This window comes from Dermacentor variabilis, chromosome 1, assembly GCF_050947875.1.
Source record: "Dermacentor variabilis isolate Ectoservices chromosome 1, ASM5094787v1, whole genome shotgun sequence".
Classification (NCBI taxonomy): domain Eukaryota; kingdom Metazoa; phylum Arthropoda; class Arachnida; order Ixodida; family Ixodidae; genus Dermacentor; species Dermacentor variabilis.
This window is the reverse complement of record NC_134568.1, coordinates 224,207,020-224,223,164: the sequence shown is the minus strand read 5'-3', so window position 1 is coordinate 224,223,164 and position 16,145 is coordinate 224,207,020. Positions and strand designations below refer to the sequence as shown.

At 48.1% G+C, this 16,145-nt stretch overlaps 1 protein-coding gene across 1 annotated transcript in view; it reads right to left on the bottom strand.

The window, feature by feature from the left end:
- The window catches only part of vimar (visceral mesodermal armadillo-repeats), a 386,590-nt gene that overhangs the window by 25,676 nt on the left and 344,769 nt on the right, over positions 1-16,145 (bottom strand). The window contains exon 15 of the mRNA XM_075669695.1: positions 3,906-4,011. Within this exon, the coding sequence (XP_075525810.1) occupies positions 3,906-4,011 (106 nt within the window). The remainder of the gene's footprint in view (positions 1-3,905; positions 4,012-16,145) is intronic.

The window sequence follows — 16,145 nt, the reverse complement described above, 5'->3', positions numbered from 1 at the left end:
ATTCTATTTGCGATTATCTTAGTAAATACTTTGTAGGCAACGGACAGTAAGATGATCGGTGTATAATTTTTCAAGTCTTTGGCGTCCCCTTTTTTCATGGATTAAGATTATGTTGGCATTCTTCACAGATTCCGGTACGCTCGAGATCATGAGGCATTGCGTATACAGGGTGGCCAGTTTCTCTAGAACATTCTGCCCACCATCCTTCAAAAAATCTGCTGTTACCTGATCCTCCCCAGCTGCCTTCCCCCTTTGCGTAGCTCCCAAGGCTTTCTTTACGTCTTCCGGCGTTACTTGTGGGATATCAAATTCCTCTAGACTATTCCCTCTTCCATAATCGTCGTGGGTGCCACTGGTACTGTATAAATCTCTATAGAACTCCTCAGTAACTTGAACTATCTTACCCATATTAGTAATGATATTGCCGGCTTGGTCTCTTGACGCATATATCTGGTTCTTGCCTGTTCCTAGCTTCTTCACTGCCTTTAGGCTTCCTCCGTTCCTGAGAGCATGCTCAATTCTATCCATATTATACTTCCTTATGTCAGCTGTCTTACGCTTGTTGATTAACTTGGAAAGTTCTGGCAGTTCTATTCTAGGTGTAGGGTTAGAGATTTTCGAACATTGGCGTTTCTTAACCGTGTCTTTCGTCTCCTGTGATAGCTTACCCGTATCCTGTCTAACGGAGTTACCACCGACTTCTATTGCACGCTCCTTAATGATGCCGATAAGATTGTCGTTAATTGCTTCAAGACTAAGGTCCTCTTCCTGAGTTAAATCCGAATACCTGTTCTGTAGCTTGATCCGGAATTCCTCTTACCGCTAACTCATTGATCGGCTTCTTATGTACCAGTTTTTTCCGTTCTCTCCTCAAGTCTAGGCTAATTCCAGATCTTACCATCCTATGGTCACTGCAGCGCACCTTGCCAAGCACGTCCACATCTTGTATGATGCCAGGGTTAGCGCAGATTATGAAGTCTATTTCATTTCTAGTCTCGCTATTTGTGCTCCTCCGCGTCCACTTTAGGCTAACCCGCTTGCGGAAGAAGGTATTCATTATCCGCATATTATTCTGTTCTGCAAATTATACTAATAACCCTCCCCTGCTATTGCTAGAGCCTATGCCATATTCCCCCACTGACTTGTCTCCAGCCTGCTTCTTGCCTACCTTGGCATTGAAGTCGCCCATTAGTATAGTGTATTTTGTTTTAACTTTACCCATCGCCGATTCCACGTCTTCATAGAAGCTTTCGACTTGCTGGTCATCATGACTGGATGTAGGCGCAGAGACTTGTACGAGCTTCAATTTGTACTTCTTATTCAGTTTCACAACAAGACCTGCCACCCTCTCGTTAATGCTATAGAATTCATGTATGTTACCAGCTATATCCTTATTAATCAGGAATCCGACTCCTAGTTCTCGTCTCCCCGCTAAGCCCCGGTAGCACAGGACGTGCCCGCTTTTTACCACTGTATGTGCTTCATTTGTCCTCCTAATCTCATTGAGCCCTATTATATCCCATTTAATGCCCGCTAATTCCCCCAATAGCACTGCTAGACTCGCCTCACTAGATAACGTTCTAGCGTTAAACGTTGCCAGGTTCAGATTCCAATGGCGGCCTGTCCGGATCCAGAGATTCTTAGCACCCTCTCCTGCGTCACAGCAGAGGGTTCTCCCCCTATAGTATACATAAATAAATAAAAAACGAAAACTTCGTCATGTAAAAGATGTGTAAAGCAAAGGACAAGGCAGAAGAAAGAAAGACAAGGAATGTTCATGTTAGCCACATGAATATTTTATCAGACGACGACGAAGTGCCTTCTTGGTAGAACGCTTCTATGTGTATTCTGTGGTTTCTGGCGAAATATTCGGAATTTCCTGGTGCCTCGGCTCCCGGTCTTGTAGCAATGGACGTGGAGCCTTCCAGAGGCCCTCCTGGTTTGAGGTCATCAAGGCCGTCCTTCACGAGGAAGAGAGGAAGCGTGCTCAGTGACACCGAGGACACTGAGCCGTACTGCGTGTCGGATGATGACTCGTCGGATGATAGCTTCATCACTGTCCGCAGAAAGAGGGCCAGAAGGAGGACTGTCAACGCGAATAGATCAACGCAAGCTAGCACGGCTACTCGGAAGTCAAGGCCTGAACGCTGGCCTCACGTCATCGTGTGCGTACCCGAGGAACCCTCAAGCAACCTCCGACTGCTAAACAGGCAAGAACTATCCGTTTTCTTGGAAGGGGTCGTGCCGAATGAAATTAAGGACATTCGGATAAATACACGAAAAAATGTCCTCGCAATAGTTGTTTCGAACGGGACTGCGCTCGAAAAATTGAAGCAAATCTCGGAGCTAGGGCGCAGCAACGTGCGTACCTATATCCCGATGGATGATGCATCCACAGCAGGTGTAATTTATGACATTGATGTCGCCATTCCCAACGCGGACTTGCCCATCCTGGTCAAACCAGCGAGTGAGGGTGTTGTCATCACGCGTGTGAGCCGCCTTGGAACATTGCACTGCGTCAAACTGACCTTCAAAGGAGATTGCTTACCAACACACGTCAAAGTCGGTCACTTCCGACACCCTGTTCGGCCCTTCGTACAAAACCCTCTTCAATGTTATCAGTGCTTTAGGCTTGGACATGTCAAGGGGGTCTGTACAAACTCGTTACTGTGTCCCCGGTGTGCTGAACCTAACACGGAGGACACGTGCCGGGCTACTGTCCTAAAGTGCGGCAACTGTAATGGTTGCCATGCTGCCTCGTCTAGGGACTGCCCTCGCATCAAGAAAGAGGTCGCTGTTCTCAAGCAAATGGTTCGGGACAATTCGACTCACAGGGAGGCTGCTGAAACGATCCGGTGTCGGCGTCGGCGTCACCGAACCTCCTCAAAAAAGGCAGACACACGAAAGGAGAGGGGTCCTTCCAGTGTAGCACCAACATTCTCCAATCAGGCCAGAAAGTGGCTGAACAGCACGAGAAAGTCAGCTGAAAACAATCTTTCTCAGGAAGAATGGCCTGCGCTTCCGAGCCAGCAACTTCACACAGAACCTCAGATTGTCAAGGCAGCTCGGGAGCCTACTCCTGCCGCTGATGACACGCCCAAAGCAGATCGACAAGTCATTTCAATGCTGAGTCCCCTCATAGACGCCATTCGAGTGATCCTGTCGAACCTTGGAACAACGTCTGCTGGAAGTGCACTGGAAGTATTGGACGCCTTAAGCCCAGTGCTTGAGTCCCTCGAGTAGACATGGCCAACCATCGCCCATTCTTTCGAGAAGAAGTCAAGGCAGCGTCAATCATCCAGTGGAACGCAAGAGAACTAAGGTCACGCCTTTTAGACTTTCGTCGGTATATATATATATACTAATTTGTTCCCAATCATTGTCGTATGTGAGCCTAACGTGTCAAAACCAGTCAGACTATCGGGATGCGAAGCTGTTATATCCGCAACAACTGAGGCATGCGGCAATGTCATCGTTTTTATTCGTCGAGAACTGACCTATGTTTGCCAGCCGATTCCGCCTCATGATAACAATCAATATGTTTGCCTAACAATTAAAAATGGCAAACTCATGTTTACACTTGTAGGCGTTTATATATCGCCTTCAAGTAATTTGGATCCCAAAAGATTAACGAACATCTTGTCTGCGTGCCCTGCTCCATATGTCATTATCGGAGTTTTTAATGCGCACCATATGGCATGGGGAAGCACAAGGACAAATGCAAAAGGGCAAGCTTCGCCTGCAACCACGGCCTTTCATTCCTGAATGACGGCAGCCCAACGTTTATACGAGGCGTGAATTATGGCAGCTGTCTTGACCTATCTTTCGTCTCCAGCTCTTTCACAAGATGTGTTAAATGGTTTTCGCATATCGAGACACACGGAAGTTATCACATTCCCACGTACCTTGTCAAAGGGTTGTCCAGGTCCTTCCCACGGATCACCATTCGATTAATTGACTGTACTAATTTTACTTCCACCATGGAAGATGCTTGTCGGGAGGGCTTGTCCTCTGCATTAAAGGAAACAATCAAGTCTGCAATACGAGACGCCACGCGCACGGTCACGGTTTCGTCGAAGCACAGGGAATTGGATATCGTGTTGGAGCGACTTCGTACGCTCCGTCGTTGTGCGGAGCGGCGTTACAGGCGTACAAAATCCGTCGAAGGCCTTAGGACAGCCAGACGACTACAAAAGAAAATTCAACGTCGCATGGATAGGTTGGCATCTCGACGTTGGACAATGTTTTGCCAGTCACTAGACCCCCGAAAGCCACTTTCCCACATCCTGAGAACCATACGTGGTCTGCGTTCCCTCCCTGAACAACGCTTCCCATTCAAAGCGCTGGCGCTCTTCCAGAGGCGACTGGATGCTGATGTTGCCGAAGACTTTTGTGCAAGGATCGCTGGCCAAGCAACCGGTCCAGGCTTTCCAGCCTCCAGTCACATCCCTGTTTCACGTGACTGCCGCATGGATCTTCCTTTCATAATGGAGGAACTAGAAGCGGCTCTTGCTCTATGCAGGCGTTCTTCATCCCCGGGACCAGATGGAATATCCTACCACGCCTTGAACAACCTGAGTGATGGCGCACGGAGAGAACTGTTACATCTATACAACGTATCTTGGCAAGATGGCATGGTACCCGAAGAATGGAAGACAAGCCGCTTGGTCCCTCTCCTGAAGCAAGGCTTCACTTGAACTCACCTCATACCGCCCAATAGCGCTGGCTAGCTGTGTGGGAAAGATAATGGAAAAGATGATCCCTGCCCGCTTGGAGTGGTACCTGGAACCCTACAACCTGTTACCAAATTGCATGGCTGGTTTTCGCCGAGATCGCGCATCGGTAGACAGTATTATTGATCTCGCTACGTATGTCCAGCATCAAAAGTCACGCAAAATATTATCTGCAGCTTTGTTCTTGGATGTCGAGGGGGCATACGATAACGTATCTCACGAGGCTATCCTCGGTGATCTTGAGATGGTTGGCCTAGGTGGTCTAGTTTCCCAATGGATTTCTCATTACCTTTTTATGAGATCTTTCTTTGTGTGAACCGGCGATGATAAGACCGCACGACACTACAACTACCGAGGTGTTCCTCGAGGCGCTGTACTAAGCCCTACCCTATTTAACCTCACACTCATTGGTCTCATTGATCATCTGCCAGCAGCGATCAAGACATTAGTGTACGCAGACGACTTATGTATATGGACTTCAGGTGTGACACGTCCTCATACACGTGTAAGACTTCAAAAAGCTGCTACTCTGACAGCTATATACCTCCGCAACCAAGCTCTTGAAATTTCGTCAGACAAATGTGCACTGATGGCATTCACTCGCAAACCGATGACACCCTACGCCATCTCAATAAATGGCCAGATAATTCCTTATGAGAAGACTCACAGATTTCTTGGAATAATCATAGATAGAGATCTCTCATGGAGCCCACACGTGACCTACTTGAAACAGCGTCTGACAGCAAACTCCCAGCTTTTTAAGTTTCTGGGCGGAAAGTCTTGGCGAATGTCAGTGCATGCAATGTTGGAATGGTACAGGGCTCTTTTTATGGGCTTCTTGAGATACAGTTTGCCCGTACGGACCAACAATTGTGAGACAAATCTTCGTGCCCTACAGGCTATTCAAGCTCGGGCTCTCAGGGTTTGTCTTGGTTTGCCAAAATGCACATCGACAGTAGCGACTATTGCAATCTCCCCAAATCGGATGGGCCGACCACGCCTCGTGTGATACCTTTGGTAACGAGGAGACTCTTCAGCACCTTCTCTGTGACTCTCCTCGCTATAATTTACAGAGACGATCACTCGCAAACGCGATAGGGCGCTTTGACCGAAGACCTCTAACAGAGGAACTTATATTAAAACGCCACCATCACAAGCCATCGCAGCAGAGGGCGACGAGGGCACTGTTGCAGTATTTAAGGGCTACAGAATTGGACAAGCGGCTGTAGCATGAACAGATGTTCATAGTGCTGCAAGTGCTACAGTGCTGTGCGGTGACAGTGTGCGGCAACAGTGACCAACTGTGATTGTATGTCTGTGCTCCTTTCTTTCTGTATCTCTACTTCGTTATCACTTTACCTCCCCCTCCCCTCATTTCCCAGCGTAGGGTAGCAAACCGGATCTTCCCCTCTGGTTAACCTCCCTGCCGTTCCGCTTTCCTCTATCTCTCTCTCTTTTATCAGCTTGTAATCTTTCTTTTTTGTTGCGCCAAAACAACTCCTGTGCTATGGCAGACGCCACTTGGTGCTCTCTGGATTGGGTTAGACTACCTGTGGTTCTTTAACGCGTACCCAGAGCTCCGTACACGAGCGTTCTTGCATTCCACTTCCACGAGAGTGCGGTCGTCGAGGCGGATGATCGAACCTGCGAACCCGTGCGCTACGCAGCAGAGTGCCACAGCCGCTGAGTCAATGCCGGTCCTCACGCCACATTTTTGAAGTTCCATTTCATTCTTCATTGTATTCTCCCTTCTTCATTGGCTCGGACTTAAGTCGCACGCAGCCGCGCTGCTGTTATTGTTGGGTTCGGCCACTCTGCGCGCCACGTAATAAGAAATGAATGAAAAATAAAATGAAACTTTACAAAATGCTGAGCCCTGGTGCTTTCTGTTTCTGCAGAAGCTTTAGGAGACTCCATACTCTCAAAGCAAGGCGCGTGTCCATCCGCAGCGTCGTCGCAAAGCATCAAATCCGGTATTGCCGTGGAAGAAGCGGGCTAAAACATTTTGGAACATACATACGTTTGAGTTATTCGCATGCATATGCAACACTGAACCTACATCAAGATGACAGACAAAAGTTCTGTGAAATGATGTCTTTGTGTTTGTCATGTGATGTTTCTGATTAGAATATGAGGTCTGCAACCTCTGTGACTACATTTGTGACGTCTGTGACTAATCTTTGTCGCCATTAGAAACCCGTTTAACACCAATAGCGCTAGAAAGCTTACGCATTCTTGTCAAAAAGAAAATGACAAAAAAAAAAGATACTGCTTTTACCCATATACTTCTGTCAAACATTCTTGGTTCTGAAATAGTGCGGAAAGTACATCCATAAAGTAAGGACAATATTGCTCATTTCTCAGCCTTCACCTCGCGTAACGCGATGATCCGTACAGACGCAGCCACGAAATGATCAGAGCCGCCCTGCGCTCTACTGCGTTCCATGATTAGATCGGTGCGAAAGCGCCCAGTGCATAACACGTTGCTCGGAAACTCTGCTCAGTCACATGCCCGTTGCATACATTTTCCCGTGCAACAACGAGGCGCGCGCACTGTGCGGTTTTTCTGAAATTAACAAAAGTGGGAGCGAGGAGGCTGCCTCCGGAGGCGAGCCAGCGAGGCCGCCTTGTTATCACCGCATAAATCTTCTCCTCTTTCCGCAGCTGCGGCTGACAGTTCGGGTGAAAAAAACAAATGCAAGCATAAATGTGCGCGAATCGCGAAACACTGGGAGGGCTTCCCATCTGGGCGTCCGCGAGAAGAGAGTCTCGCGCCGTTCGATCAAAGTCGTCACTTGTGGCCGTGCGACGCGCGGCAGCGATACATCTTCATAGACGACAGGCTCGTCGACAAAAAATGGCGACATCCATGACGTGGGAACGCGCGCCAGCGAGAAAAGGGGCAATAAAAAAATATTGAAGAAGCCGCCTCAGGACTATAACCATGCACGGCGCGTTCTTTATTCATAACGCCCTCAGTGCACCCGCTCTATCAAAAGGCGCTGAAAACGGAGGCTCTCGATTTAAAGCCACGCGCTAGAAGAGAGCCGCTCCACCCTTTATCGGACGAAAGAAAAGAAATATATGAACAAAACAGCGGAGATTAAAAGAAATGGAGCTGGGGTTGAGCGCGGGAGCGTAATTTAATTAGATTGACCAATTAGATGCGAGTCATGAAATCTGAGCAAATCTTAAGAGAGCGTATATGCCCGCGATGTGAAAGCACGGCGCTGTTTGCGTTGTGAAGGCGGCTCTCCTCATCCAAAAGTCAGATTTCCACCACTAAGTCAGCTTGCCACGAGCCTTGACGCGCCTGCGCATCCCTTCATATGCAGGGTGTTTCAGCGAACACTTTCAAATTTTTTTAAAGGTTGCCTGTGGCAGATAGCTCAATTCTAGTTGATGAGCTGGTCTACTCGAAGCGGCGGACACTACTCGCACAAAAAACTGAAATGCAAAATCGAATAATTAACAAGAGTTCACTAATTAACTTTTCAGCTAATTATCTTGTGAACCATATTGCAATTTACAAATTCTAGCAGTGGACTTCGCAAGGCGGATCCAGTTGGAGCGACTTCTCAGGACGACACCTGTTTCGAGATATAAATTCCCTAACTTTGCGGAGAAATGCATTGGCGTTCCAGTTACTTGTGTGCTTCAGTGCATCAAACGACGTTTTGTTAACAAATTAACTGGAACTATCTAAATTAACTGTATCTTCTATCCGTCTTACTGGACGGATAGAAAATACAGCAGAAGATACTTTGATTGTACATTATGAACATGATGATTCAACGTGTTTAGAAAAAAAAATGACACCAAATGTTGTCACGCGGTCAGCAAATGCTATCAAGTCTCCTACGTATACTTGAATGTGGCGCGAAATACATTTCGTGAAAAGCGACAGAAAAAAGAAGGCAGTGAAGCGCCACTCACTTTTTAATACGTTTTTGAAGTTGTCAGTAAACAGTTGGTAGTTTGGCGCTTAACTGTCTTCTTTTTTCTGTCCCTTTTCACGAATTGTATTTCGCGCCACATTCAAGCATACCAAGGAAATCTAAGCACAAACTTGCCCAAGAAGAAGGAAGGAAGGAAATCAACTTTATTCAGGTCCTGCAGGCCACGAGAGCTTTGGGCTCTCATGGAGTGGGCGTCTCCCACGACGGAACCGGGAGGTTGAGTTTCCTGGCGGCGTCGTGGACCTGCTGGACGGCCCAGAGTTGGGGAGCGAGTTCTTCGCTTCGGATTGCTTCTTCAAACTTGCGCTTGTCCTGTTCGTAGTTTACGTGAGCTTGCGAGCACGGCCAGAGTAAATGATATACGTTAAGGGATGTGTTGCAATTGGTGCAATGAGACTTGTCGTAGAGCTCAGGCATGTAATGGCCCAAGAAGAAGTCCTTTTGGCTATGAGGTCATTGTCTGAGTCCAGGTTGAGGTACAATACGTGCTCCCCTTTTGGGCGAACACGGAATAACTTTCGTTTTATTAGAGTTTATTCTTGAACGATTCTAATAGTTACTTATGTATTTATATTTAAGAGTTCTTTGTTTGCTTACCGCTCGCTATAGTGGACGATAACAAAAAGTGAGGGGGTTTTTATGCCATAAAGCTACGGTTTGCATTCATTGTAAGGTTCATAACAGCGCAATACAAGACACGCACAAAAGGAAGGTAAAAATGACGACCACAGCGCTGACTCTCAACTGATATTTTATTGAAGATATGTCTAACATATATATAGGCGCCAGTTCAAGAAACCATGACATGCACGAGATACAGAGATGCATCAAGGCAACTGTGACCAACTGACGAATAATCAAAGTGACAAAGGTAACGCAATTCCTTGTCATGAAGAGCGATAGAAGGTTCGCTGATACATGTTTTGTCCATAATCTTTATAATGTAAGCCTCAGAGATCAGGGACGTCGTAATTGGGAACCCAGGGTAAATTTTGATCACTTCAGGTTGTTTAACATATGCCTAAATCCAAGTGCACGAGTGTTCTTTTTTAATTTTCATTTTTTTTCATTTCGCCCACACCGCGACACGGCCGCCGTCGCAAGGATGTTTTTGCTACACGTGTGGAATTTGATTGTTCGAACGAGGCGCGTGGGCGCCATCATTCGAGAAAAGAGAAGGAAGAATGAACTGGGCTCGCGCGGTGAATCTAACCGGTCAGCGCTGCAACCGCTTTTGTAAATATAACCTGTAAATAATTTCTCGTCTTACTGACTCGTCCTTCGCGTAACATTGTCTTGCTCTCGTCTGAGCTGTTTCAACGTTCCGCCCATATTTATATGGCAAGCGCTTCTCAGTAATCACAGACCATCATGCACTCCGTTGGCTTTCGTCGCCCAAGGATCCTACTGGCCGGCTCGGTCGTTGGGCCCTCCGACTACAAGAATATCCCTACACAGTGACTTGTAAGTCGGGACGCCAACATCAGGACGCAGGCAGCCTCTCTCGCTACCCAGTCGAAGACGCGTCCTCTGCGTCTGGTACTGACACCGACGCCTGTGTTGTTTTTCCATAGCTCCATGTCGCCGACGTGCAGCGCCGTGACCCGTCCTTGCGTTTCATCATTGACCGCCTGGAATGGTCATTTGCCGACAGTTCCCTTCGCGTATTCACAGTTCAAGATGGCGTACTCTACCGCCCCAACGTTCACCCCGACAGCCGTGCATTACTCCTTGTGATCCCTAAACGCCTTCGATCGGCTGTTCTTCACGAACTTCACGACCTCCCCACTGCCGGTCACCTGGGTGTGTCACGTATCTACGACCGGATCCGCCGACGCTTCTTTTGGCGAGGGCTTGCTCGCTCCGTTCGAAGATACGTAGCTGCGTGTGAGAAATGCCAGCGACGCAAGACACCATCGACGCTCCCTGCTGGGTACCTTCAACCACTCGATATTCCTGAGGAACCATTCTTTCAGGTTGGTTTGGATGTACTTGGCCCTTTTCCTCTTTCTACCTCTGGGAGCAGGTGGATGGCTGTGGCCACGGATTACGCCACGCGCTACGCCATCACCCGCGCGCTTCCTACAAGCTGCGCCACAGATGTCGCCGATTTTCTTCTACGCGACGTGATTTTGTGACATGGAGCTCTGCGACAACTTCTCACAGACCGTGGCCGGACATTCCTATCAAAAGTTATCACGGACATACTGCAGTCGTGTGCCACGAGGCACAAGCTATCCACGTCATACCATCCGCAAATAAATGGCCTCACGGAGCGTCTGAATCGCACTCTCACAGACATGCTCGCGAAATATGTCTCTTCAGACCACACTGACTGGGACCTCGCTCTACCCTTTGTCACATTTGCTTATAATTCCTCGCGCCACGACACAGCCGGTTATTCCCCATTTTCCCTTCTGTTCGGCCGAGAACCAGCACTGCCCCTCGACACAACCCTCCCTGTTCACGCGGCACCGACCAGTGAATATGCACTTGACGCCATCGCCCGCTGTGCCCACTCAAGGGAAATTGCCCGTGACCGCCTTCTGAAATACCAAGAGAGTCAAAGGCGTTTGTACCCCCGGCGACACCGAGACGTGCACTTCCCGCCTGGTTCTTTGGTGCTTCTGTGGTTTCCGTCGCGTCAGGTCGGCCTGTCAGAAAAACTGCTGTCTCGTTACACAGGCCCATACCGAGTGCTTCGTGCCGTGACTGCGGTCACCTACGAGATCGCCCCCTGACGCTCTATCTGCTTCCCAGTCCAGTGATATCGTGCACTTCACACGACTGAAGCAGTATCACCCTCCCAGTGATGACATTTAGACGCTCTGGGACGTCGCTTCTGCCGCCAGGGGATTAGGCTACACGTTTGTGGCATTTGATTGTTTGAACGAGGCGCGTGGGCGCCATCACTCGAGAAAAGAGAAGGAAGAATGAACTGGGCTCGCGCGGTGAATCTAACCGGTCAGCGCTGCAACCGCTTTTGTAAATACAACTTGTAAATAGTTGCTCGTCTTACTGACTCGTCCTTCGCGTAACAATATGTATAAATAAGGAGATGTTGGCACGGAAATACGGTGTCGGTTACTCCCTATCACATGGGTGATATGCACCACATATCACATAATGTCACAAATATCACTTGATAACGGATGATGTCGCAAAATTTTAAAAAATCCATTATAAAAGAACACATTCAAAACTCACGCATATTAAGAGTCCCAAACACCAGAGATACAGTACAAAGACAGGAATGGCACAGAAGATAAAATTACATAGTAAAATTATCCATTATAAATATTCCAAACATACAATTTCAATACAAATACACAAAATTTCACACGACAGAAAAATGTATACATCATATAAAAATACAATGTGCATACGTGCAGTGAGTGTATTCTCCAAGCGAAACTCAGTATTTCTATCCAGTATCAGTGACATCGAAAAACTCTTTAAAGAACAGTGAGCGCACGTTTTTGATGGCAATTTGTTGGCCATGGTCCTAGGTGCTTATTTCGGCTCATTAGCCTTTGGTTCAGTCTCAAGTTTTCACGTCAGTCGGTTTCTAGGCTTAAGTATTTGTGGCATTCTATAAGCGCATGTTGCACATTTTCAGTGAGGGTTTTCAGCTCTGCCAGTGCAATGTAATTTTTTTGTTTTTTTTTTGTGTACGTGGTACTCAGTCTCATAGAGTGAATAACTTATCGCTGTGCCTGTTGAGCTCTATCGATATATGAAATTCAGTGCGCGATCGACATTATAAGACTTATCAGTTATGTCCTTTTGCTATTGCGCGTAGAAGCGTCTCCTAAGGTAGAAGGCATTTCAGATGTAGTTATAGGAAGTGTGGTGGTCGTGTTCTCTTGATGTGCCTGTCACGCTGCTGCATCAGGTGCGCAATTTCCGGGTTTGTTACAGTGTCTCTGTAACCACTGAAAGACAATCGTATGATACGCCTCATTTCCTTTAGTGATTTCTTTTAGCGTTCTGTACACTAGTAGCGTATTTATAGAAAGTTCATTTAGTTGCTAATCAACGCAAATGCTACTCGTGAGTCACTGGAAATAACCCGGACTAGAGACAGGATAGGAAAGACTTCAGCTGTAGTCGAAGACGTCGCTCGGGATAATCGAATAGCGGTTTGTATACCTAGGTAAGGATGATGAACACAGATGTAGATGCATCGAGCAAACTGGAGCCATATGTATATACATGAGCGTATCCAGGGTATCGAACATACGGGATGCTTGTTTTTTTAACCATACAAAATTTTAAAGAAAACGGCCGGTGGCATATAGAGCAACTGGGGTCCTTGAGCTATATTACTCGAGGTGGAGGACATTACTGGCAAGAGAAATTGAAATGCATAATCGAATAATTAACAAAATACGCTCACTTTTTCATTAATTACGTTACGGCACATATTGCAATTTAGGGATTGTAGCCGATGAGTTTGTAAGACATGTACACTTAGAACTACTTCTAAGAATCGCATGGGTTTCGAGATATGCAACTTGAAACTCGCGCTGAAAATGCGCTATTGTTCCACTTCCCTTTTTTTCAACAAACCACCGTTTTATGCATTGAAGCACAAAAGTAACTCGAACGCCCACGTATTTCGTCACGTACTTTGGGAATATATCTAAACTGGGTGTTTTCCTGAAAATTCGTTAAACGTTGATATGCATTACGAACTTAGCAGCTACAATTCGTAAATTTCAATATGGGCCGCAAAGTAATTAATTAAAAATCAATTAGTGAACGTTTGTTAATTAGTCAAACATGCACGTCGGTTTTTCGTGCGAGTAATGTCCGATTCCCTTCAGTAATTGAGCTCAACAAATATAATTATGCTATCTGCCATAGGTGATTTTTTTTTCTGTGCGGTCTTAAAAAAAGCGCGCACACCGTATATCTGATACAGCGCCATTTGTTGGCAGCGACCATGAAGGCGTCCTCAGCCTCTACTTCTTCTTCAGCGCCCACCTCTTGCCGAGCGCGCGTTCCAGTCACTTCCTTATCAGCGCTGGCGCGTGACACCTAGCGGCAATATCTAGTTTATTAGTCATTCCTTCCAAAGCCAATCCGATGTTTTGAACCGTAGTAGCCCTAATGGATAAGTGGTAGGGCAGCGGATTGGGCAAGTTGGTGTTCCATGGTAACAATAAAATTCAAACAGCGCTAGACGACAGGGCCAGAAAGAGGAGGAGACAAACACGGCGCTGAACTTACAACTGATTTATTTGAAGTAAGAAGTCAATTTATACGTACAAAAACTGGGCACGCATGCGCCAGGTCATACATCGATGATCAGATACAAATTCCGGACAGCCAACATACGCACGCGATGTACCTGCCTTGCAATCTACCCTTTATGCAGCAATGCCATTTCTTTAGCTGACAAGATTAAAGATGTTCTGCTAACGCAACTATTAGATTTTCTGATGATATGGAATGCTTCAGCGACTTCTCTGGTAGTCTTGTCACTATGAAAAAATAACAATTGTGTGACGTCAAAGAAAGGTACGCATTTACAAATACTGCAATGCTTTGCCAGGTTAGTGTCTTTTTTGTCCAATGAATTGGCCTCCGGCAGACCCTGCACTTATCGGTCGGGTATGTCTCGGGGTACATGCGATGCACCAATCCAGGGCTCGGTAGCGATCCGGTCTGGAGCTGTCTCAGTAGTACCGCCTCCGCTCGACTCAGCCTCGGGTGCGGGGGTGAGAGAGTCCTGCGAGCCAGGCGGTAGGCCTTCGTGATGTCGTTGTAGTCCGTAATGCGGTCCTTGGCTCCGAACCACGTCGAACGGTCTGCCGCCAGGGTGCGGTTGCTTAGCGCTCGCGCCGCTGCGTGTGCCGTCTCATTGTGGTTCTCATTGAGTTCCGACGCGTCGCCCGCGTGCGCCGGGAACCACTTGATTCTTACTTTTCTGCCTTGCAGTTCGGCCACTCGCAGTAGGCACTCTGCCTCCCTGCAGATTTGGCATTTGGCGAAGTTTCGCACCGCCTGTCTTGAGTCACTCAGCACCGTGTGGTAGTCTGCGTCGGCGATGGCCAGGGCGATGGTCCCCTCCTCCGCTTGTTCCGCTCTGGCGCTTTTCACGTTCGCTGCCGTCCTCGTGGCGGCTGTTGGCGCCTCTATGACGACCGCTGCGAAGGCGTTCCGTTGGTATTGGGCCGCGTCCACGTGCCGCGCGTGCTCGTCGTTGGCGTGCAGGTCGATGTGGAGCCTTGGCCTTCGACGCTCTTCTTCCCTTGTTGAACTCCAGATTCATGGTCTTGGGTATGGTGTCGATTCGGGTCTTGCCTCGGACCTCTTCGGGACGGGGAGCTTCAAGTCCGCCTCGTTCGAGCATTCTGTTCCCAGGTCGTCCAGTATCTTCCTCCCGGCTTTGGTCGTGGACAGCCGCTCCAGTTGAGCGGTCCGTTGTGCTTCGGCTATTTCTTCGAGCGTGTTGTGTACCCGAGTTGTTGGAAGCGGGTGGTGCTCGTGGATTCGAACAGGCCCAGCGCCGTCTTGTACGCTCTTCTGGTGATTACGTTAATTTTGCTGCGTTCGTGTTGCAGCCATCTGTGGTAGGCTGCAATGTACGTGACGTGGCTGATGATGAAGGATTGGACGAGCCTAATTAGGCTCTCCTCTCTCATGACAGCCTTCCGGGAAGTGACTCGTTTGAGGAGTCGAATCGCGTTGGCCGCTTTTGCCGTTAGACGGGGGATAGTTTCGCCGTTTCTTCCGTGCTTTTCCATGACCATGCCTAGGATCCTCATTTTGCCGACCTCGGGGATCATGTTGCCGGATTTTGTTACTATTCTGATTTTTTCATATTCGCATTGTCTGGCCTTGCTTCTGCCGTTGTTGGTAGGAGGGAGTATGAGAAGCTCCGATTTGCTCGGCCAACATCTCAGTCCGGTGCCTTCCAGCTGGTCTTCTATCGCGTTGACGGCAGCTTGCAGCGCGCCCTCGATGTGGGCGTCGCTGCCGCCGGACACCCACAGCGTGATATCGTCCGCGTAGATGGTGTGCCTGACGTTTTCGATGTCCACGATCTTCTCGGCTACTCTGATCATTACCAGGTTGAACAGTATCGGCGAAATAACTGATCCCTGCGGTGTGCCGGCGCTCCCGAGCTACTTCTCTTGCGTCTGTAGGTCGCCTGCTGGTAGCTCGGCGGTCCTGTCCGTGAGGAAGTCCTTGATGTAGTTGTAGCAGCTTTCGCCCATGTTGAGCTTGGAGACTTGGCACAGATTCGCCGAGTGTTTCACCTTATCGAAGACGCTCTCAGGTCAAGCCCCAGGATTGCCTTGTCGCAGGCACAGCCGCCATCGTCGATTATTTGGAATTTGAGCTGCAGCATCGCGTCCTGCGTGCTTAGGTGCTGTCTGAAGCTGATCACCGTGGCCGGGTAGAGCCCTTCTTGTTCCAGGTAGTCTTGCCACCTGTTGAG